This window comes from Myxine glutinosa, chromosome 7 (genome assembly GCF_964187855.1).
Source record: "Myxine glutinosa chromosome 7, kmMyxGlut1.1, whole genome shotgun sequence".
NCBI lineage: Eukaryota > Metazoa > Chordata > Myxini > Myxiniformes > Myxinidae > Myxine > Myxine glutinosa.
Genome location: NC_136267.1, coordinates 28,382,614 through 28,407,509, shown reverse-complemented (window position 1 = coordinate 28,407,509; position 24,896 = coordinate 28,382,614). Strand labels below are relative to the sequence as shown.

General features: G+C 44.2%; 1 protein-coding gene across 1 annotated transcript in view; it reads left to right on the top strand.

Annotated features, from left to right (window-relative positions):
* The window catches only part of LOC144892908 (dmX-like protein 1), a 77,485-nt gene extending 52,793 nt beyond the window's left edge, over positions 1 to 24,692 (top strand). Inside the window, exons 3-7 of the mRNA XM_078781379.1 lie at positions 11,029 to 11,109; positions 17,348 to 17,439; positions 19,942 to 19,994; positions 20,184 to 20,401; positions 22,428 to 24,692. Coding sequence (XP_078637505.1) covers positions 11,029 to 11,109; positions 17,348 to 17,439; positions 19,942 to 19,994; positions 20,184 to 20,401; positions 22,428 to 22,643 — 660 coding nt within the window. The 3' untranslated portion in view covers positions 22,644 to 24,692. The remainder of the gene's footprint in view (positions 1 to 11,028; positions 11,110 to 17,347; positions 17,440 to 19,941; positions 19,995 to 20,183; positions 20,402 to 22,427) is intronic.
* The last annotated feature ends 204 nt before the right edge of the window (positions 24,693 to 24,896 follow it).

Sequence of the window (24,896 nt, the reverse complement as noted above, 5' to 3'; positions counted from 1 at the left end):
TAAACAGTATTTGTAGAATTTCAATAAAAGCCACATCACTGTTCATACACACAACAACAACATGCATTTTAAGGCCATTTTCCCTTCTAGAGCGGGGGTTAGCCTTGCGGTCCCCATGACAATCTTCTCCATATTGCCCTATTTTCTGCATCTCTCCTTGTTAACCCCCTTGCCCGCATTTCTTCTTCCACCATCTTCAGCCAAGTCTTTCTCGGTCTTCCCCGTCCTCTACTTCCTTCTACATTCATTTCCATCACTCTTCTCAACCAGTCACTTTCATCCTTCCTCAACACATGACCAAACCATCTCAACCTGTTCCTCTTCACAGCATCAATCACAGGCTCTATTCCCATCATCTTTCGCAATTCATCATTTGTCTTCCTCTCTCTCAACGATACCCCGCACATCCACCGAACCATTCGCATTTCCACCCTTTCCAGCCTCCGTTGCTGCTCTACATACATGACCCATGTCTCGCTCCCATTAATCATAACACTTCTCACACATGCAGCATACACCTTTCCCTTCAGCTGCAATGACACTCCCCTCCTCACCAGCACGCCACTCAGTTCCCGAAACTTCTTTCATGTACATCTTACTCCAGCAACCGTTGCCGTGTCTGATCCAGCTTCTCCATTCAGCATGTCTCCGAGGAAGCAAAATGTTTTCACACCTTCCAGCTTCACGCCGTCTCCAAGATCCAACTCAACATTTCCTCCATCTGCAGCTCCCTCTGTGCACACCTTACAGTTGAATGTAGCTGCCACACTGGTTAATGACCCTCTCAGACCACTACATTTTTGATGAACCCACTCAGCGCACATTGTACATTGAATGGAGTTCACTCCGACTCCCTTCCTGCACACAGCACATGGCCACTTCCCAGTTCTTTCCACCTCACCACATGCTTTACCACTTGCCATCACCTTCGTCTTTCCTATATTCACCTTCAGACCTTTTGTCTCCATACATTCCTTCCACTTGTTCATCTTTTCCTGCAGTGCATCCATACTTTCCACAATCAACACCAGATCATCTGCATACAACAACTCCCACGGTAAACCCTCCTTTACGTTCTGAGCCAGCACCTCCATCACAGCTACAAATAGTAGTGGACTTAGTACCGACCCCTGATGCACTCCCACCTTCACCTCAAACTCACCACTGTTCCCGTCCTTCGTCCTTACAGCTGTGCGCGCTCTTTTGTACATTGCCATCACTACTCTGATCAACCATTCCTCCACTCCTAACTTCCTCAATGCCCATGTCAATACTTCACGTGGAACCCTATCGAATGCTTTCTCCAGATCAACAAACCCAAGAAACAACTTCTTCCTCTTCTCCGTGTACTTCCCCTGCAACTGCCTCACAATAAAGAGTGCGTCTGTCGTTCCTCTTCCTGGCATAAATCCAAACTGCATTTCGTCGATCTTCACCTTCTTCCTTATTCTCCTCTCCAACACCCTTTCCAAAACCTTCATTCCATGCTCCAATAACTTTATCGCTCGGTACGAGCCACACTCCAGAGGGTCACCTTTCCTCTTGTAAAGAGGGACGAGGGTACTCAGTTCCCAATCCACTGGAATGCGGCCTTCTTTCACCACCAGATTACAGATCTCTGTCATTCTCTTCACACCCCAACTTCCTGCTGCCTTCAACATATCTCCCACAACTCCCGTCGGCCCTCCTGCTTTTCTACTCTTCATTGCTTTTATCGCTTCCTCAACTTCCTTCTCAGTTATCTTCTCTGCCGGTCCTAAAACTGGGTTACTCTCTATGTTGCCATCCCATTCATTCTCTGTATTCAACAGCATTTCCATATATCTTTTCCATCTTCCTTTAATTCCATCTGGGTCCACAACGATTTGTCCCACTTCATCCTTCAAGCAACTCACCCCCATCACATCACACCTCTCTTTCGCTATCTGCTTTGCAATCCTGAATACCGCTCTCTGACCCTCTTCCGAATCAAAGCGTTCTCCGAACATTTTCCTACATGCCTCCTGCGTCTTTGCTACCTCTTTCTTTGCAGCCTTCTTGGCTGCCTTATAACTTTCATGCTCTGCTTTTTCTGCTCCCGTACCCTTCGCCATCTGCCACTCCTTGAACTTCTTCCTCTGCTCGTCAATCCTCTTTCCAACTTCATCATCCCACCACCATGTTTCCTCGTGCCTCGGTGGTCCTTTTGTCCATCCACATACCTCACCAACGGCTCCCAACAGACTATCTTTCATTGACATCCAACCACGTTCAAGCTCAACCACATCATCCTCTACCCTACTCAGCCTCTCTTTTAATGCCTCCCTTACTGTCACCTGTTTCAACCTCCACACCTTAATTCGCGGTTGGTACTTCACCCGCCGAGCTCTCCTCGCACCTTTCACCCTTATGTCGCAGACAACCAAGTGGTGCTGTGAAACAGCCTCCTCCCCCGGGATCACCTTTGTGTCCTGGAGGTTCCCCCTATCTCGCCTACGCACCATCAGGTAGTCAACGGTTGTCGTCGACCCACCTGACGTGTATGTAACAAGCTTATTATCCCCTTTCTGGAACTGAGTGTTACAAATCAACAAATCAGCTCCATCAGCAAACTCCAAAATCCTTTCACTTCTCCATTTCTCACACCATATCCATAACCCCCATGAACTCCCTCAAAACCATACATACTCCTTCCCACATGTCCATTTAGGTCTCCTCCTACCACAACAACTTCCTCCTACCACTGTTCATATCGGTAAATATTACTCCATCGTGTTTGGAAAAACTGGAAAATTGGAAAATTGGAAAAATTGGAAAACAATATAGCCTATTTTACTCAAGGGAGTCCCAGGATTACCCACCCAAAATTTCGTTGCGATCGGTTCAGCCATTTTTGCGGTACCTGGGAACGGACCGACGGGCAGACATTTGATGAATTATACTGAGATGACAGGTATATACAAGTACACATTCGCATAAATAAATACAAAACAATTACCAGACCTTTGAATACAAATAATAAAACAATTCTGGAAATGGTCGAAGTTGGTGGTGAGGCTTCTTCTTATTCCTGATGTCATCATACTTGACTCAGAAATGTGATCAATGGTACATTCAGCAGCATATATTCAACGAAAAAGTTAAATGATGATTTGACATTTATGATGGATTCTGATTTGGATGTAATTGATTTTACATTATATTTGCTATTTTTTTTTGGATACAAGATTGAGGCTCATGAAAGAGCCAACATTAATCACACAAAAAGTCAAACCGATACATAAAACATATAAAAAGGGGAGTGGCAGACAAGATGGGGAGACAGGGGGAAGGACACAAACACAACATTTGAGAGCAGGGACATCGAGAGATCTGTGGGAGGGAGAGGGCTTGGGGGGAGGTGGGAGAGGTATAAAACGTATGGACACTGCAAGGACTTCCAGGAAAGAAGTTAGAATTTCAAAAAAGTGTATCTGGGGTGAATTAGCGGGGGTAGAAAAGATCAAGGTTTTGGATGGGGGAAGATAAGAGATGGTGGTGAACAGCTGTTTTAAAGACCTGGAGGGAGGAGTGGGATTGAAGGGAGTGGAGGAGTTTGTTCCAGAAGCAGGAGAAATGGGGAATGAAAGAGTGAAGGTGAGCAGAGAGCCTAGATTTTGGCAGTTTAACCATAAGAGGGTCTCTGGCAGATCTTGTGTAACCTGTAGGAATATTTGGGAGACAGAGCACAGAGAAAGCTGCGGGAGCAAGGCCGGAGAGGAGTCGGTAGAAGACAGAAAGACCACCAACCTGCCTGCGGTGAGTGAGTGAAAGGCCCTTGGAGTTAGCTTCATCGTGGGAGATTCCAATGATTCTGAAAGCTTTGGTTTCAACAGCGTGAAGCCGAGCTAGGTGTGAGGCAGGAGCACCAGCCCAGAGGGGGGAACAGTTTTTCATTGAGCTGCGGATGAAAGCCTTGTATGTGGTGAGGAGCTCAGGTGTGCCAAGGAAGGACTTCGCACGTCGGAGGATGCCCAGTCGGCGACTGGCTTTGGAGACCAGCTTGGAAATGTGGTTTTCCCAGGAAAGATCATGGCAGATAGTGAGACCCAAAATCTTGAGCGACAGAACTTCTTGGAGAGGATTGTTGAGAAAGTAGATATGAGGGTTGTCCAGAGAGTGAGGAGGCTGCAGACTGCCGATCTGAGGGATGAGGAATGGAGTGGCAGAGAGTGGAGTCATCAGCAAAGAGATAGAGGGGATTTTCCAGAGAGTCGGAGAGATCATTGATGAAGACCAGAAAAAGCACAGGGCCCAGAACACTGCCTTGGGGAACTGCAGCCTGAACAGGAAGGGGAGATGAGAGAAATCCATTCAGGGCCACACTTTGACTATGACGAGAAAGGAAGTCCGCATGCCATGTGTGGAGATTTCCATGGATACCATAGGAGGCGAGTTTGGTGAGCAGAGCTGGTTGCAGACTGTATCGAAGGCACCTGATATGTCGAGGGAGACAGCTCTGATTTCCTGTTTGGCATTGAGGACCTCCATCCATTGTTGAGACAGCAGAAGCAGCATGTCCAGAGTGGAATGACCTGGTCTGAATCCAAATTGATGATCGGAGATCAAGCCATTGGAGAAGAAGAAGGATTTGATATCCGAAGCAATGATGGATTCCATGACTTTGCTGATAATTGGGAGCAGGCCCTTATTTCAAATATGTTGATGTTTCTTTTTCTCTTGAGCAACGCCGGGTACTCCAGGTATCAACACTTATCTACTTTACACATGGTACAAATACAAATACAACTTTGTCTGGGATGTAACAACATAATGTGGCCACGGCCTCATGCAGGGGTGTGGGGGACCGGGAGAGGGGCATAAATTCTCTATGTAAATAGAGTGTACCGTGTAGCGCCACCTGATGATGGTGGCAGAGGGTATTACAATTTCCTTTTTTACCTGTGCAACACAGATTATAGCACTCTTTGCACGGGTAAATTTTTCCTCCTTCCCTTCCCCCCCTCCCCCAAAACGGAGGGGCCTGTCAAAGCCAACCCCCCCCCCCCACCCCCCCTCTCCCCCAGCAATGCTGGGAACACCTTCATATTCACCAAAACATATCTTCCTCATAAACTACATGACCTATATGGACCAAGTTTGGTGTATTACATCAAAACAGTGTGGTCTCATGGGGTTGTGCTCCGCATCCGGATCCTCCCCTTATAAGAGGCTGAAAAGGGGGTTTCACCTCAAGTTCAGGTAATTATTTTAAAATCTTCTCAAAAACCGTGGGGAAATATCGACCAGTCTCCACGGGATATTATTCGTTGTGTTTTTTTATGTCAAAGGAAACACTTATGGGCCTAAAATATTGAGGTTGTCTATTTGCAATGAGTTGGAGGTTGGGCCTTATCTTTTTTTTTTTTTTTTTTTTTTTTTTTTTTTTGTATACAAGGTCGAGGCTCGTGAAAGAGCGAACATTAATCACACAGAAAGACAAACCGACACATAAAACATATAACAGGGAGCGGTAGACAAGATGGGGAGAGAGGGGGAAGGACACAAACACAACATTTGAGAGCAGGGACCGAGAGACATGGAGACATCGAGAGATCTGAGAGAGGGCGAGGGCTTTGGGGGGGGGGGGGCGTGGGAAGGGGGCGGTGGGAGAGGTATAAAACATATGGACACTGCCAGGACTTCCAGGAAAGAAGTTGGAATTTCAAACAAGGTGGATCTGGGGTGAATTAGCGGGGGTAGAAAAGATCAAGGTTTTGGATGGGGGAAGATAAGAGATGGTGGTGAACAGCTGTTTTAAAGACCTGGAGGGAGGAGTGGGATTGAAGGGAGTGAGGGAGTTTGTTCCAGAGGCGGGAGAAAAGAGGAATGAAAGAGTGAAGGTGAGCAGAGAGCCGAGATTTCGGCAGTTTAACCATCAGAGGGTTGCTGGCAGATCTTGTGCGACCTGTAGGAATATTTGGGGGACAGAGCACAGAGAGAGCTGGGGGTGCAAGGCCGGAGAGGAGTCGGTAGAAGACAGAAAGACCACCTACCTGCCTGCGGTGAGTGAGTGAAAGGCCCTCAGAGATAGCTTCATCGCGGGAGATTCCAATAATTCTGAAAGCTTTGGTTTCAACAGCGTGAAGCCGAGCTAGGTGTGAGGCAGGAGCACCGGCCCATAGGGGAGAACAGTATTCCATTGAGCTGCGGATGAAAGCCTTGTATGTGGTGAGGAGCTCAGGTGTGCCGAGGAAGGACTTCGCACGACGGAGGATGCCCAGTCGGCGACTGGCTTTGGAGGCCAGCTTGGAAATGTGGTTTTCCCAAGAAAGATCATGGCAGATAGTGAGACCCAAAATCTTGAGCGACAGAACTTCTTGGAGAGGATTGTTGAGAAAGTAGATGGGAGGGTTGTCCAGTCGATCTTTTCGGAGAGACATAGTAAGAGTGTGAGATTTGTCAGGATTGAAAGACATGTTCCACTTTTTTGACCAGTCTGTGATTTTGTCCAGGTCTTCAGAGAGTGAGGAGGCAGCAGACTGCCGATCTGAGGGAAGAGGAATGGAGCGGCAGAGAGTGGAGTCATCAGCAAAGAGATAGAGAGGATTTTCGAGAGAGTCAGAGAGATCATTGATGAAGACCAGAAAAAGCACGGGGCCCAGAACACTGCCTTGGGGAACTCCAGCCTGAACAGGAAGAGGAGATGAGAGAAACCCATTCAGGGCCACACGTTGACGACGACTAGAGAGGAAGTCCGCCAGCCATGCGTGGAGATTTCCATGGATACCAAAGGAGGAGAGTTTGGTGAGCAGAGCGGGGTGCCAGACCGTGTCGAAGGCACGTGATATGTCGAGGGAGACAGCTCTAATTTCCTGTTTGGCATTGAGGACCTCCATCCATTGTTGAGACAGCAGAAGCAGCATGTCCAGAGTAGAGTGACCTGGTCTGAAACCAAATTGATGATCAGAGATCAAGCCATTGGAGAAGAGGAAAGATTTCATATCCGAAGCAATGATGGATTCCATGACTTTGCTGATAATTGGGAGAAGGCTGATTGGTCTGTAGTTGCTAGGATCTGTTTTTGCACCTTTTTTGTGCAAAGCGGTGATGTTGGCTGATTTCCAAGCAGATGGCAGTTTCACCTATGATATCATTCAAATTAAACGAAGTTGACTCTCATCATAAAAAAAAATAAAAAATAAAAAAACCACCTTTAGAGGCCATTTTTCCCCGCAAAGCGGGGGTTGGCCTTTTTCGGGAACCGTGGTTGTTGTTGTTTTTCGGTCCCCTTTTTGAAGCAATGTTTTACGGCCGGATGCCCTTCCTGACGCCAACCCTTTTTGCCGCCTTTAACGACAAACAGGGAATTACCAGTGAACTGGTACTCAATTAGCCGACCTCGGAAGGATGACAGGCTGAGTCAACCCCCCTAGCGTTAATTCAGCGATCTACTGGGATTCGAACCCAGGATCCTAGGATCCTAAGCCGGCACCCTAGCCGCTACACCAACACCAGGGTTCTAGTTTGACTCTCATCATAATAATAATAAAATAGATTAATCGTGTGCGTGCGTGCGTCGTGTCGTGTCGCGTCGCGTCGCGCGCACTAATTGTATGGCCATTGTTTATCCCTTTATGTTTCACAATTAGCAACTAGAACGGGTACTCGGTAGAGCGCATACCTTCGCCGCAGCTACTGTTCTGTACTTGGCATGGGAGTGTAGGGAACAGAACAACAAAAATACGATTTTGACCTTTTCGTGACCTTGACCTTGACCTTTGACCCGATTGCTCCCAAAATCTAATCAAATGTGTCCCGTATAATAACCAATCATCCCACCAAATTTCATGCAATTCGGTTGAATACTTTTTGAGTTATGCGAATAACATACACACACACACACAGACATACAAATAAATACACAGCGATCAAAACATAACCTTCCGCTTTTGCGAAGGTAATGACTAGCAGTTGCCTATGCCCGTCCGGGATCTTTAACAAGGTAGGGATGGAGACGGCAAAAATGCAAATGGCCTATTCTGTCATCGAGCCGGCAAGCTGGGAGCAACAATTCAAATTTATCGCCACATCTGATGCAACTTAAATGCTCTAATGGCGGAGAGGTGTTCCATTTTAAACCGTTTCTTCGATATATGTAGCTTTTTGATGCCCACGGTGCGTAATATAAAATTGTACTGGTGTCAAAGCCAGTGCCCAATTGCAAATTAATAGCTGGATTGTTACAATCACGAACCTCATTTCGCAAAAGAGTGGAATTAATTTTGAATTCATCTTTCGTACTCAAGAAAGTGCAATATATTCTAGTTTTTATATTCTGCATAAGAAAGTACAATGCTTTCTCTTTTATCACTTTTAGAACAAAGCAATTGGTTAATATTGTGTATGTTGTGCCTACATAATGGTTGTTTGCCGTGATGATTCAGAGCACAGGGCTGTCGGCCATGGATCGATCGGTGATTAGATTTAAACGGTGTCTTCCTGATTGATCACTCAAACCTCCAGTCCAGGTTACTTTTGTCTTTGTGCGACAACCACAGTAGGATTCGAATGCTCCAGCCTCTGCGGTGCCAGTGCGGCCTAACAACCCTGTGAAGGTTTGGGCTACATAATCATGCATTGATGGCAGCAGTACCAGCACTGTAAACAAATTGACCAGGTGGCTTCCATGGTTCATGTGAACAGGTTGACGACACTGATGGTTGAGGTGTACGAAATGAATGTGTAAACATGCTCTTTGCAGCAGTATGCCCAGGTTGGCATGACCCATTCAATCCCCACTCCCCCGCTCCACAACCCCCGTTCCCTACAAACGTCTCCCTTGTAAAACTTGTGCTAATATTTCAGGCAAATATCACAGCCTGACCATCAACATTTAACTTCTCCAGTTTGTTTGAGTGGAAGCCTGGTGTTGGCTTAGCGGTTAGGGTGCCGGCTTGGAATTCTAGGATCCTAGGTTCGAATCCCGGTCGATCGCTGAATTAACGCCAGGGGGGTTGACTCAGCCTGTCATCCTTCCGAGGTCGGCAAATTGAGTACCAGCTTGCTGGGATGAATGATCCCGGTGTGTACCCCGGCTTAGAATAGGTACACAGTATCCCTGCGCATCGTAAGAGGTGACTAAGGGTTGGCGTCAGGAAGCGCATCCGGCCATAAAAACATTGCCTCAAACGGGGAACCATGATTGTCATGGGGCCCGCAAGGCCAACCCCTGCTCTAGCGGGGAAAATGGCCTTAAACGACATTCATTCATTCATTCATTCAGTTTGTTTGAGTGGACCTTTCCATTTTGATACATTTGGAACCTTTCCATTTTGATCCATTTGGGACCTTTCCATTTTGGACCATTTCAATGGACCTTTCCATTTTCATCAGGCCTTCTAAAATGCTTAGTTTGTGGTCCTCCTCCTTTTAGTGGTGATTAATTGTGTAATTAACTGGTTATATTGGAACAACTCATAAAGTTCGGTTTTATTCACAATTTGTTCTTCGGGTCATCCTTTACTTTGATAGCGCCAGTTCCTCTGTTTCCAAGAAGTGGAAGTTTATTTTGGGTGCGGGAGATGGGTGTTGATATATTGGTTCACGAGTTATCAAGTGACCACTATATTCGTTATGTGTGTGTGTCTGTCTGTGTGTCTGTGTGTCTGTCTGTCCGCAGCATAACTACCCGATGATATCATCCGGTCTTGATGAAACTTGGGTGGGAGGTTGATATCATGATCTAGTTGTGTCCTGCCTAGAGTGGGCATATTGCGCCCTTTGTGGGCGGAGCCACGCCCGAAAACGATGTCTTATTAGGGGGTAATCGAGTTCAAGCTACATCTTCTCCGAGGGGTTTGGTGGAATCTGACAGGGGTTTCGATATTTGGTTAGACCAATGTCATGTGTCTAGCCCCACGGACCTCGATTTTTCATTCATTTTTTTTTCCATTTTATTAATTTATTTATTTATTTATTTTCATTTCATTTTTCACCGAATTTTCGGTATTGTGTAGCTAGCTAACCTCATAACTGATTATATACATTATTTTCTATCTCATTTCAAGGTCAGTAACCTTCGTTTTGACATTTCCGGGCCTGGCCTGTCCGGGCCTGTTTCGGTTATAGTCCGTCCTTTGTCATTGAATACCGCTTGCTCGTGAACCATCGTCATCTACTGACTTGTCGAGTTTTATTATGGAGGAATTTTGACTTTAATTAACCCCACCCCGACCCTCTCCCTTCCACAGATCTCCCGATGTCCCTGTTCTCTACTGTTGTCATGCTTCCCTCTTTCTCCCCCTCTTGTCTCCCACTTCCTTTATTACTTGTTTTATGTGTGTTCCTGTTCCTGTTTCTGTTTTTAATGTGTTTTATTTCTTGGCTCTTACACGAGCCTCGACTTTGCATAGAAAAAAGAAAAAACATTAAAGCAGAAAATCTCACCTTGGAAATCAAATATTGTTGTGAAATGGTTTGATTTTTGTTTATTATATAAGCGAACCATGGTTTGTTTTGTTTTGTTTTTGTAACATGTTATTTAATCCAATCTCCAAGCTTTTGCATATTCATCGTTTGTAAACTTGCCTCGCTGAAATGTCACGCATTTCATTTGCATATACCATGAAACAAGGTTTTCCTTTTCGATTTATTTGGTGTGTTTTTAGCCGTGTACAATTTGCATGCTGTTTTGGTACTTTATGTCCTTTTCACTTTCTTTACACGTGGCAATCTGATGGGCGTACTCTGCCAATTTATCGGCAAATGCACATCCTCGCTTCCCAGCGCCGCTGACAGAAATGCGCCCGTCACAGTGGCAGCCTGTGTTTAACAGGTGTAATCGCCGCAAATGATTTGAATTTTGTGGTTGAACGTCGGAGGCGAAGTGTAAAATTGTTATTTGGGAAGCAGAAAGGTGTCACCTTCTATTTTACCCTTCCTGCCCTCTTTCCGTCGTCATTTCTCTCTCTCTCTCACTTGGGCCTTTTCTTTTGTTTTGTCCCTCTCCTGACCCCATAACTTTTTTTCCCATTTCCTTCATCCCCACCCATGATTTCATTCTGACAGAAATTTGGTGTTGGAGATGCAGATGGATACCTCAGCCTATGGCAGGTGAATTTAGCCAGCAAACAGCCCAAGCCTTACCTGGTACGTGTCGTCGATTCGTCATTTTAACTTGTCTATTCCTCCAATATCTTGCCAGTTTGAAGTATACATCTTTAAAACCCTGATGGAGAGAATCAAAAACCTTGAAAGCATCACCACTTATTTTTATAATATTTAACATAATAATTTTACAATATTTTTTACAAGGACAAAATGATTAGCTTTTGGTGAAGATTTGAATCCGGATCCGGATCACAATATTTTAAAGTGATTCTTCACCTTGAGTGATGGGGCTAAAAACGACACATAGCAGAATATCTCAAAAAGTTATGGACGGATTTGGACGAAACTTGGTGGACAGGTTGTGTGTGTGTGACGAGGAAGAATCGATTCGATTTTGTTAAGATCTGAATATGGATTCGGATACGAGAATTATTTAGTTTTTAAGTGATTCTTCACCATTGAGAGATCGGGTGAAAAGCGATATATAACATGATGTTTAAAAAAGGTGTGGAATGTGGATGACTTATGACTAAACTTTGTGAAAGTTGGTTAGGTGACGAGAAAAAGCCGAGTAGATTTTGGTTCAGGTCCGAATCCAGATCCGGCCTATCAGTGGGATACAAAACATAACTGTTCAGCTTTTCAGTTTTTCATGTTTTCAGATCCATGACAGATCAGTAGCCACATGCTGATTGAATTTATTCTTCTCATTTTCTACTTGTACATAAATTTAATCGTTATTCAGAAAAAACATTAAGCAGGGCTCAGCATGAACGGGTGTCCGGATCACCTAATTTTCGTCTCGGGCACCCACATTTTACAAGTGGTTGGGTTTTGGATGCCGAGTGCACCCTGTATGATTACATACACCCTCAAAATCGCAAAATTAAAATCAATTTTGACCCAAAATTTACGATGGTCATTATCAGTGACAAGAGTTTTGAAATCCACTTTGTGCGATGAAATATTCCCGAAATTGTTGCTGCGAACTTAAAGAGGTGTTTTTGACTTTTCAATGGTCAAAAAATGGATGGTGTTGATGGTGCCCTGGTGAAAAATAGATGCCCTGGTGTTGGGCTAGCGGCTAGGGTGCCGGCTTAGGATCCTAGGATCCTAGGATCCTGGGTTCGAATCCCGGTCGATCGCTGAATTAACGCCAGGGGGGTTGACTCAGCCTGTCATCCTTCCGAGGTCGGCTAATTGAGTACCAGCTCACTGGTAATTCCCTGTTTGTCGTTAAAGGCGGCAAAAAGGGTTGGCGTCAGGAAGGGCATCCGGCCGTAAAACATTGCTTCAAAAAGGGGACCGAAAAACAACAACAACCACGGTTCCCGAAAAAGGCCAACCCCCGCTTTGCGGGGAAAAATGGCCTCTAAAGGTGGTTATATTTTTTATATAATGGTCAAAAAATGGCCTCTAAAGGTGGTTATTTAATGGTCAATGTATGCATAAACATCTGTTTTTATTTCAAACTTAAATATCGTAGAAAATAAGTTTTACATTTTTATTTTTATGCCTCCGCCCCCGAAAGTGGCCGGAGGCATTGTTTTCAGCCTGTCCGTCCCTATGGGCTAAACCTCATTTTTCTCAGCAGCCACATGTCCAATTGAGACAAAACTTTCAGGGTAGGAGTGATACCCATGAAGAATGTTTTTGTGATATTTTTGATGTCATCGGTCACGTGGTATGGCAGCCATCTTGGGTTAAACGCAAATAATAAAAATATATTTCTCGGAAACTGCCGAATGGAAAAATTTGAAACTTGGCGAGTACTCCAAATGGGGAACAAGAGCATAATGATGACATCATAGGTGAAGTGGTATACCAGCCAAAAATGTTTTAATCCAACTCCTTATCCTAAAAATCTGAAATTGCATGCACATGATCTATGACCCATTTGTATTGAAATATTAAATTTATGACATCATAGGTCACATGGGTTGGCAGCCATATTGGATTCAACCAAAAACCTTTAAAAAGCATTTTCTCCCAAACCACCAAATCGATTGACTCGAAACGTTGTGTGTTATTGACTAGGCATGGTGATTGAAAGATGATCACAAAAATATCATAGGTCACATGGTTTGGCAGCCATATTGGATTGAAGGAAAATATTAAATAATTATATCTCTGAAACCGCTTACCCTATCAATGCGAAATTTTACAAATATCTAACCACTGTTGCATATAGTTTGAAAACGATGATGTCGTTGGTCACGTGGTGCTTTGCTGTTTGCGAATAATAAAGCCATTAGTGAACAACCCCGCTCCTGACCTTTTTCGTATGAAAGTCATTGATGATGAAATGAAGATTTTTACGCCAACGCCGCCGATCTGAAGGATGCTGCAGTGAGATCCTGGGATTGAGATGTGAATCTCATTACAATTGAAAACTTTTTCTCATCGACATCGCCCATCAACGTCATCGACATTGTTTCTTTCTTTGTTTTATTAAGCATTGACAAAAACGTGTTGAAGTGTGATCAGCTCTTCACTTTTCAAAAGGTTCTGTGTGGGAGATGCAAAACAGAGCTCCAGGTAGAAAGGCCAAATTCAGAAGTGGTGTCCAGTACATTGGGATGTGTTCTTTTCGTGATGACCAATGATATTCCAGTCGAGAGCTTGCCAATTATTTGATGTACAGACAGGTGTCAATCTTTCAGAATAATAAGCATTCACTGGACATAAACAATAAGGGCCTCAAAAAGAATTCTCCTCCAACCATGAAGGGAATCCTCATACGCTAGTTAAATTCAGCACAGTTGGTTATCCTTTGTTTTTTGCTTCCCTCATTCATCCCAGTGGTGGGTTTGTTTCCTGATGCCGTTGGAGCAGAAGTCGTGGTTTTATCTCGGAAACTTTTTGAAAAGTGTTTCTCGACGCATTTCTTCGACGGCAGAGACGAACGATCATGTGGTTCATGCGCAGCACTTGCAGCGAAGCATGGAAGAGGGATCGGTCCAACTTTGGGGATGCATTTCCACCATCGTTGTTGGACACGTACCCAAAATAGATATCATCCTGACTGCCGGCATGAATGGCCAGGTTCCGATTTATCAAGTCATTTCTTCAATAACATGCATTCCTCAGATTTGCCAGACTTCTGCCAACTGATGGATTTCTGCTTCTTCTTTCAATTTTGCCTCCCTATTGCTTGATATTTTCATGGTAGAAGTTTAAGGTATTTTACATATCTTTTTTTTGCTGTTTGTTTCATCAACTGCTTCAACTTTAAGTGGTTTCACCTGAACCGTCAATGCAAGCTTTATCTTTATTTATCTTTAGCTCTTTGTTTGTTTGTAAAAACAATTTGGGGTGGGGGGGGGGGGGGGGGGAGGGGTTGTTGTTCTTTGTGCAAAACATCTCATTACGATCACTAGCAACGGTACTCGCCCTACGGGCGAGGCTTCAATTGGGAGGCCCAAATGAAAAGGCAAAATATCAGAAATTGAAGGCTTTTTTTATTTTAAACGATTTATATAAACATCCGTGAAATCATATCACACGCAAATCATCAAATCACATCTAAACAGTATTTGGAGACAAATCGTTTGGGCAATGGGCTCTCCAATATTCCATGTGTTCACGGTTTGAATTACGTAACATAACGTTTGTGACGATGTTGTGACGATGTTTGTGTTCACGGTAGTGTTTGATGTAACGGTGTGAACGTAATTTCGTGATGTTTTTCGTTTTTATTTTCGTAATCGTTTCATGAACGTTTCATGTTTAATGAACGTTTAATGAGCGTAAGAATAATGTTTAATGATCATTAAATGAATGAATGAAGGTAATGAATAATGCCATGGCGTCACGTTGGCAGCAGTGACAATATAAAAATGTTTGCCAAGAACTTCAAAGAGAGAGAAGGAACTTTTATCAGCAATGTCGTCTATCCTGAAGTTCTAAGCTGAAGAAGAGGTACAAAATCATTCCATTTTTTTTCCTAAAGAAAAGCGTACAGTGGATATCACGATTTGAAACACGCTGGAATAATATTTACCGATATCAACAGTGATGTGGTTTTTTTAAATTGAAATTCTAAAAATACTGTTTAGATTTTGATGATTTGCGTGTGATATTTAACGGATGTTTATATAAATCGCGCCTCCCAATTGAAGCTCCGCCCTTAGGGCAGGTACCGTTGCGAGTAATATATAATGGCGGTACAACAATTTTTACTGCTTTGCTTTGAAGAACGGGGATGAAGGGGGAGGAGCGTGTTAATATGTCTGGTTGAAGGCTTTGGGTGGTGAGGGGGCTTGAAGCCAGATTTTAATCTTACAGCCGCCATGTTGGTGCTCGCCGTCACTGCGATGCGAAGCGAAACATGCCTCAGAGCTGTCACATTCACAATCGCTTTGGCGTATGTACTCCCGATACGTGTTTCCTTCATTGTAAAAACTACCAAGTCAACAGTTAAAAGGATTTTGAGCCGATAGGTGTTGCGGCCTTGGCAAGATCCATGGAGACAGCGATCTGTTAGCTTATCCAATTCGATCTGATTCGATTCGATTTGATTCGGTTGTTGGAGTCCGATCGGTGCAGCCGTGCAGTGATCGGTGCAGCTGTTTGTGCGGCACCCGGGAAAATAACGTTATGCGGGAGTCCAAACCTGAAAATGCTGGAGGCCAAAGCTTAAATTGGAAAAACAATATAGCCTATTTTACTCCAGGAGATCCCAGGATTACCCACCCAAAATATCCTTGCGATCGGTTCAGCCGTTTTTGCGGTACCTTCTAACGGACGGATGGACAGACGGACGGACAGACAGACGGACGGACATTTGGTGAATTATTGTAAGATTATACAACAACTTAGCTTCTATATTATTTTTCTTGAAGGTATTGTACAGTTATCGAGCATTTTGTTTGTCTGTACTGCATGAGTGACATTACAGGAAAGACTAACATAACATGGCACTCGGTAGAGCGGAAAGACATTGGCCTCCTACCTCTGCCAGCCTGAACAGTTTACCTTTTCTATCTTACTGATAGGCTGGATCTCATCCGGACATGAACCAAAATCTTATCGGCTCGTTCTTATTGCCTCACCCAAATCGGCCGCCCAGTTTTGTCATAACCCGTCCACAACATTTTGAGATATCGTGCTATATGTATGTGTATGTATATATATATATATATAGGGCAAAATGGAGAAGATTGTCATGGGGACCGCAAGGCTAACCCCTGCTCCAGCAGGGAAAATGGCCTTAAAATGCATGTTGTTGTTTATATATATATATAGTTGATCCTGTCTCTCAATGGTGAAGAATCACTTTTTAAAAAATTACAATTCTCGTTTCCAAATCCAAAAAAAGGATTTTCACCAAAACCAAATTTATTTGCCCTTGCACCCACTAACCTGTCCACCAAATTTCGTCATAATCCGTCCATAACTTTTTGAAATGTCCTGCTCACAGCCAAGCAAACAGGGGTGAAAACATAACCTCCGTCCACTGTCGGTGGCAGAGATTTTAAAAAAACAAAAGCTGATAAATTTTACTCTGCTAATTGTGCCGCATTAACACATTTCCCCCACGTCATTATACTTTACCACATGTTTGGCATGTCCATTTAATATGACATATTGGGAGTTCTTCAATCCTGGGATTGGATAACCTTCAATCCTCAAAGCTATTGGTTACATGCTTGGCCAATCAAATTAAGTGTCCGTACTTGTGTGCCAAAGTCTTGTTTTTTGGAATTGGATGCCAGCCAAAGGTTTGATGATGCGATAGTGCATGCAACCAATTTCTCATCGCACATTGGGATTAGCTTGTGCCTACATCATTTGAATTGCCTTTGCATTACGTCGGAGCGAGCTCAGTCTGATGGCTTTTTTTGGTGGATGTAGAGGGGTCGTTTGTTTTGAATTGCTGGAGGTTAGTTTACCTACCAGACAGAACCGCTGCTTGCTTTGCTGGCCCGGGCAATCCCAAAGGCAATTTCTGCAATAGCGTGGAAGGCACTTTGGAGTGTGTGAGTACGAAGCTATAAGCTGCTGGTTGGGCCTCGCACAGATGGAAGGCATTCAGCCATGGAGCCATAATCAGAGGCGTTGGAGCGGATTTTTGCCTTGACACGATGCAGCTTGGATTAGCTTTGCAAATATTTGCCCTTATGATGGCGGTGGCAGTGCAATTAAAAAAATAAGGCCGGTTATATGTATTCCCATTCCCATTCAATCTTCATGTTGCTCGTCGTTTTCTTGTGCTTTGCTTGCTGTCACAGCTTTGTTTTGTCTCCTATTACTGCTGTTGTTAATTTTAATGCAGAACTGGCAGTGCCACGGGAAAGATTCCCTTGACTTTTCTTTCCTGGGATCTTCGAGCGTGATCGCAACTGCAGGTCATTCAGCAGATGGCAGGTTCGTTCCATTCCACGGCCAGCACAACGCTGAGCTCTATTTTCGATTAATCATCTTCCCCCCCCATCCCCCCGCTTTTTTTTTTCTTCCTTTTTTTGGAAACCCACTTCCTCCCCCTTCACTCCCTCCCCTCATATTTTATGCTTCTTTCCCTGTTTTTATTTCATCTGACTGTTATGAATAACTTCGTACAAATATTTAGCACTGCAATTGATAAATAAATAAACAAGAAGACATCGTACGGAGCACGATACTTGTAAAATTGACCCCTCCGCCCCCCCCCCCCACCCCCCAAGAGGTTGCCATGGATACATCAAATTGTCCATTTTATCGAGATTAAAATTGACGATCTTAAAGCTCGGGTCAATTGGATTAAAATTGTTGATTTTTCAGATGAAAATTGATGTTAGAAGTTTGACTGTGAGTTAACGTTTTGACCTTTAAAATACTGGTTTCCCAATTCAGTGATGCACTAAGCAATTGCTATTTAATTTTCAGGTTAATAAGATGAAAATTGATGATTTTTCAGATGAAAAATGATGATTTTAGAAGTTTGACCTTGGGTTGACCTTTGGCCCTTTGACCTCTAAAATAGTGCTTTCCCAATTCAGTGATGCAATAAGCAATTGCTATTTAATTTTCAGGTTAATAAGATGAAAATTGATGATTTTTCAGATGAAAAATGATGATTTTAGAAGTTTGACCTTGGGTTGACCTTTGGCCCTTTGACCTCTAAAATAGTTGGTTTCCCAATTCAATGATGCACTTTGTAATTGTCCCCCGTCGCACCGCGGTGCGAAAGGGGGACTATGGTTTTCCCCTCCGTGCGTGCGTGCGTGCGTGCGTGCGTGCGTGCATGCGGATTGAAGGACCGAATTCTAATTTGGTGTGTGGGTGCAACCCACGTCAAAATCCAAGATGGCCGCCGCCATGTATGTCTGATGCCATGTATGTCTGAACCTTGTGAGCGGAATATCTTGAAAAATAAGCGAAGTACCAACTTCTAATCTGGTCTGTGTGTGTATCTCGGCATAAGGAAGAACGCTATTGAAAATTGGGTCCCCACGTCAAAATCCAAGATGGCCGCCGCCATATATATGTTTGAACCTTGTGAGCGAAATATCTTGAAAAATAAACGAACTACTAACTTCTAATCTGGTTTTGTAGGTGTATCTACGCATAAGGAAGAACGCTATTAAAAATTGGATCGCCACATCAAAATCCAAGATGGCCACCGCCATGTATGAAGAACCTTGTGAGCGGAATATCTAGAAAAATGAGCGAAGTACCACTTTTTTTCTTTTTTTTTCTTTTTTTTTAGTATACTGAATCGAGGCTCGTGAAAGAGTTGACATTTACTTCACAAATAAATCAACCAGACAAACAAAATATTTAAAAAGAGGGAGCGGAAGACAAGAGAAGGGGAAGCACACAAACACTTGAGAGCACACAACATTTAAGAGCAGGGAGATGTGTGGGAGGGAGAGGGCTTGGGGGGGGGAGGCGTGGGAATGGGGCGGGGGGGAGGGGAACTTCTAATCTGGTGTGTGGGTGTATCTAGGCACAAGGAAGAACGCTATTGAAAATTGGGTCGCCACATCAAAATCCAAGATGGCCGCCGCCATGTATGTCTGAACCTTGTGAGCGGAATATCTTGAAAAATAAACGAACTACAAACTTCTAATCTGGTGTGTATATGCATGAGGGAGAACGCTATTGAAAATTGGGTTGCCACGTCAAAATCCAAGATGGCCACCTTGCGTCTTCCACTTTGTCAACTCGCATCACTTCACCGACGGGGGACCTAGGCGTAACGATTGTTTCTGTTTAATTTTTAAGTCAATCGGATGAAAATTGATGATTTTGGAAGTTTGACCTTGAGTTGTCCCCTTTGTCCCCAAAGGGACAGTTGTCCCCAAAGGCAATCCCTTTGACCTCTAAAATAGTTGGTTTCCCAATTCAATGATGCACTTTGTAATTTATGTTTAATTTTTAAGTCAATCAGATGAAAATTGATGATTTTGGAAGTTTGACCTTGAGTTGACCTTTGACCTTACGACCTAAAAAATATTTGGTTTCCCAATTTATTGGCTCGATATGAAAATGCTGTTCAATTTTCAAATAAATAGGTTGAAAAATGACTTTTATAAATTCGACCTCAAGGTGACCTTTGACTTCAAAATCAATAGGCTTCTTCCTCATGAGCAACTGTACCATCTGGTGAAGTTTCGTGAAGATTGGTTTTAAAATTGTGACCTGTAGGCGATCGACAGACAGACAAACAGGCAGACAAACAGACAGAATAACACACAAGACCAACCAATATACTTGAAAAATCTTCGATTTTGCAAGTAATAATGTCGGGATGGAAGGGTAGTGCAATCACTGCAGATGAGTGCAGTTGGGGTGGGATGTTGGGGGAAGGTGGTGTGCAATCACTGCACAGGGGGTTGATGTGTACAATCACCACCTAGGGGGGTGTGCCTCTCCGTGTCTCCACAGGAATGTTTGTGTGTGGGATACTCTGCTACCTCTACAGAATAACCCAGTGCAAAGTGAGTGAGAAGGCCAATGACCTGGTTTCCTGGGATTGGGCAATGTCGTCTTGCAATCGTATTTTAAAAGAACGGTGAAGTGTTTTGAAAAAGAAGTTGATGCATTGATTGTGGAAGGGCAACCACACCAGTCTGATTTTGCTAATTCAGTTCCAAAGATTTCCAGCCATTTGCACCTGTTGTGAACAGGTTTTTCGTGCCTCGATGGTGGCGCCACGGTGCTGAGCTTTGGACCACGGAGTCGAATGATGGTGGCCGGAGGTCGGAGAGGCGGCGTGGCTCTCTTGGATCTGAGGCAGCGTGCCGTGCACTCTTCGATCCAGGCTCACGATTCTTCCGTGAAGGCGCTCACCACCGACTCGGATGAGGCCTGTCTCATTACTGGCTCGGCTGAAGGGAACATCAAGGTAGCTGCCGTTTTTGCAACGACAATGTGACAATTGCCAGGATGAATAAAACGTATCGCTCAAACGCCATTACAAACAGTCTCCCTTCCACCCAGTCGGATAGCTCCTGCATTTGCAAGGATTATTGCTGTCTTATTCATTCTTTAAAAAGGTTTTTTTCATTTAAACATTTGTTATTTCATCGATTGTACGATACGAGGTTAAAGAAAATGTCGCATCGCCGGCGTAGCCACCGGAGGGAATTCAGCACAGCAGATGTTGAGGTTACACATTTGACTCCCAATTACTGGAATCAAAGCGACAGGACGATGAGCTCAAACCCCGGCAGTTTTTAGGTACCGACAAGCTTTACGTTAGGTGTTTTGTGGTTTGCGTTTCATTTGTCATAATAAATGTCATTTCACAATCGCTGATCCACACAGACTTCATGCCACTTGGGTGCCGCACTGCCTATCCGATCCCCCCGAAACCCCACCCTTTAACCTTACACTTTGCATTCTCCGTTCCCCACTCGGCTGTTTGAAATCAACGCTCACGTTTTTCCCTCTAACAACCACTTGTCGCAGTGACCTTCCTTGGAAGGAGATCTCTGCCCTTTACTCGCCCTTTCTGCTCTGCTGTTCAAATTGTACTGCAATCTTTTTTCAGCATTTCCGATTGCTTCGGCCTAAGAAATTGGATTATCAGTTTCTGTGGTTTCGTTGGCTCACCTTGCAAGTTTATTGTTATTACCGTTATAAGCTTGGCGGTGGCTTAACGGTTAAGGCGGCTGGCTTAGGATCTTAAGGTCCTCAGTTCAAGCCCTAATCATGCCACGATAACACCAGGCAGGTTGACTCAGCCGGGCATCCTTCCAAGGTCGGCAAAATGGTCCGAGCTTGCTGGGAAAATTGAGTCGGTCGAGTATCACGTGTTGGAATGGCGAACCCGTCGGATTGTGCTCCAATCCAATGAAACTGCCTCGGCAGCCTTTTGTGCCGATGGTGTGAAGTGGACCATCCATCCATCCATTATTGTTATTATTTTTATTAGCTCACCTGGAACGAAGTTCAGGGGAGCTTATGCGATGGCGTGTCGTCAGTCCGTAAACACTAGCACCTTCTTCTCTGAAACCGCTGAAGGGATTGTGACCAAACTTGGTACAAATTTTATTTCGTATGGTGCAACTCAAGATTTTTCACAGCATTAAAAAAAAAATCGGGATCTAAGGGGGTCTACTGCAGGTCAGAGTGGATCCTGGTTTCACCCCCCAAAATAGGTATTTGCTCTTTTCTCCGAAACTACACACACAATTTCAATGAAACTTGACCACAACCTTCATCACCCATTATGTACCGAAGTTATGAAGGGGATGTATGGGGGGGGGGGGGGGGGGGTTTGACCCCCTAAAATAGATACTTGCTGCCTTCTTCGAAACCACACACACAATTTCAATGAAACTTGACCACAACCATCATCACCCATTATGTACCGAAGTTATTAAGGGGATGTGTGGGGAAGTTTGACCCCCTAAAATAGATACTTGCTGCCTTCTTCGAAACTACACACACAATTTCAATGAAACTTGCCCACAACCTTCATCACCCATTATGTACCGGTTTGTTCACAGAATAAAATAATCGTGGTTTAAGGGTATGAGTGGGGGGGTTTGACCCCCTAAAATAGATACTTGCTGCCTTCTCCAAAACTACACACACAATTTTGTTGAAACCTGATCACAAGCTTCATCACCCGTGAGGTACCAATGTTTGTTCACGGCATTAGAAAAATTGGGGTCTAATGAGGTATTGGGGGTGAGGGGGGGGGTGGACGTTCACTTCGATCAGCAACACAAACATTAAGGGAGTTGACTCACAATAAAGGAGTCTGGGAGGTCGGTGGTTCGAACCCTGGTCGAGTCATTCCTAAGACTTTAAAAATGGTGCGTGCTGCTTCCTTGCTTGATGCTCAGCGTTTTAACGGTTTTAACTCACATTAACGATTGATCAAATAATGTTTTGTACTCCCATGCTTCCTGCCCTCCCAGGTCTGGTCTTTGCCATTGCTTTCACCGATCCACACGTATGCTGGTGAACATGTGCGCCAGTCTCTCTTCCGCCACCTGGGGACTGGAGTGACGCAGCTGCAGGCCGGGCCTGGTCGGCATCTATTTTCCTGTGGAGCTGATGGCACCGTGAAAGCGCGGTTACTTCCTCAGGACCCTCTCCTTACCTGCGCCCCTGTACTGCATGGCCCGCTCTAACAAATTATATCTTACACTTAAGTAAAAACCTTGGCATCCACCGACTGTACCAACCTCTCGGCGTTGGTTGAAGGCACAGAAGACAGTAAAAGATGGTGAGGGAACCATGCTGAGGATGACAGACTATTAACTTGGTGTGCACCTCATCATGGAGAGCGTACTGCACCTCGAAAGTGAAGGTCTCGAAGCTTGGACTTCACGTGGTAAGCCTGAAAGAATTTGACGGAGGAACCGAAAAGTCACTTTTGTATTGCAGCGCGTTCAGCTGGGAAGACCGACAAGTTGAACCATGTGTTTTAATGAGGAAACTGCGAAAGATGAAATGCGTTGTAATTGTGAGCAACTGTGGTTGTGAATGGTAGTCTGTGGTTGTTTAGAAGGCAGCAGCAGGTGCAACCTTTGGTATAAAGTAGTAGTCTTGTTCACAGGGTATTTTGGAAAGTCTTTCATCACAATAATTACCCCACAATGCAATCTCCAATTGAGTTTTCAAGACATTATGTCAGGTTACCTCGGAAAATGAAACTACGGAACTGTAACCACAGCAGCTGGCTTCACTCAAAGTGTATAACAGCAGCGCCATAACTCGAGGCCGAGCTTAAAACACAGCTCCTATCCATTCCCGACAACAATGTGTTTTATAACCACTGTGGTAGCACAACTCCACAGGTCTAGCGCGGGGTTCTTCAGATTAAATATATTTTTTTTTTTTTTTTTTGAAGACTGAAAGGCCCTTTGTGTGCTCGGGTTTATCTGCTGAAGGTGCTGTTCGGAACCAAGGAAATGGCCGTCGAGCGGTTTTTGGACGTCTTCGACCATCGTCTCCACAGCAGCATCACTTAGTGAACACGTTGCGTTGTCGTGATCCTTATTTGTTTGCTTTTACGAACCCTGCACCTCAATTTCGATGCCTTGCACTTTCTCATCAACATTTGTTTGTCTCCTCTTTATGCAAAAGAAAGGTGGAAAAAGAGGTGTCTCTCTATTTTATTGCCCAATGATATCGATTCTCCAAATCCTGTCCGCACCGCCACCCAAACCCCATTTCCCACCTCTTTTCTGTCCCCTCACTTGTTTTAGTTAATGAGCAATTTTCCTCTGCAGGCTCCCATGATGGGATTTGAAGCGCTTTAACGATGCCAATTATTTGCCTTGAGCCGCGCCGGCAATGAGCCGGCTGCTGTCCCTTCTGTGCCGTCGCCACTTCACAAGATTGGATTTGGCAAGGCAATATATTATCTCCGTGCTTTACCCCCCGTTTTGCTTCTTCTTATTCTTTTTTTTCTCCTTCCATTTCCATTTTCTTTCTCTTTAGTTATCGTTCCGTAGATTCTTTTACTTCTGTCCCTGGCCAAAAATTCAGACATCACGTGATGCATAGAAAAGCCTCCTTTCTGATTTTTCATGATTCGATCCCTGACCATCTGCAGGAATTTTCCAAATCGATTGTAATGGGACAGTAGCAAGTAATATGAATTTCCCTGTGCGTTTTATCACTCGTAATCGCATTGCAAGCCCGGTTTGTCATGCCCCTTATTTGTATACCTACTTCCGATGTTCATTTTTGTTATCGGAACAAACTGCTTGCAAGCCGATGAGGAATTTTTATTATTCTTTCGAAACGAGACGAATATATTTCAATGGTTAGAAACAAGTGGGGCGCGGGAGATGGGATGCGCCGCTCTTTCAATTTAATGCCAAAGGAATGTTTTTTTGTTGTTTTTGCTTCTTCTTTTTTTCCCGTACCTTTTAGTTTGTGGCTCGGACTCATCCCCAGGTTTCGTCGAATGTGGGTCTGACGCACCCGAGCACAAAGACATAAGTGGGTTTTTAGGAGTGCAGGGGGAGGCCCAGCCCGTGGTGCCAGAGTGTGGCTGTTTACACATTCCTGCCCGAGGCTTTCCACCCGGACTCGGCTGCAATACGAGTAGTTGTACGTAATAATGAAAATACAGATGAATATTGTTGTTGATTTCACTTTATAGTCGCTAAATATGCTGTCGGATATGGTATATAAATTCACATTAAATGTTGATACAAGACACTCCACATTGTGTCCTCTCTTTGAGCCATCTATCCCTAAATGGTTTCGGTGCTTGTAGTAACAGTCACCAAAACAATGAGTTGGGGAAATGCATTCAAATAGAAATTGCTCCACATGAACATTTACCACATGGCACATTAAACAGGCAGCTCGAAAAACTGAAACACAACTACCCATTGAGAATGGACAAAACTCATTTGAAGCTGTGA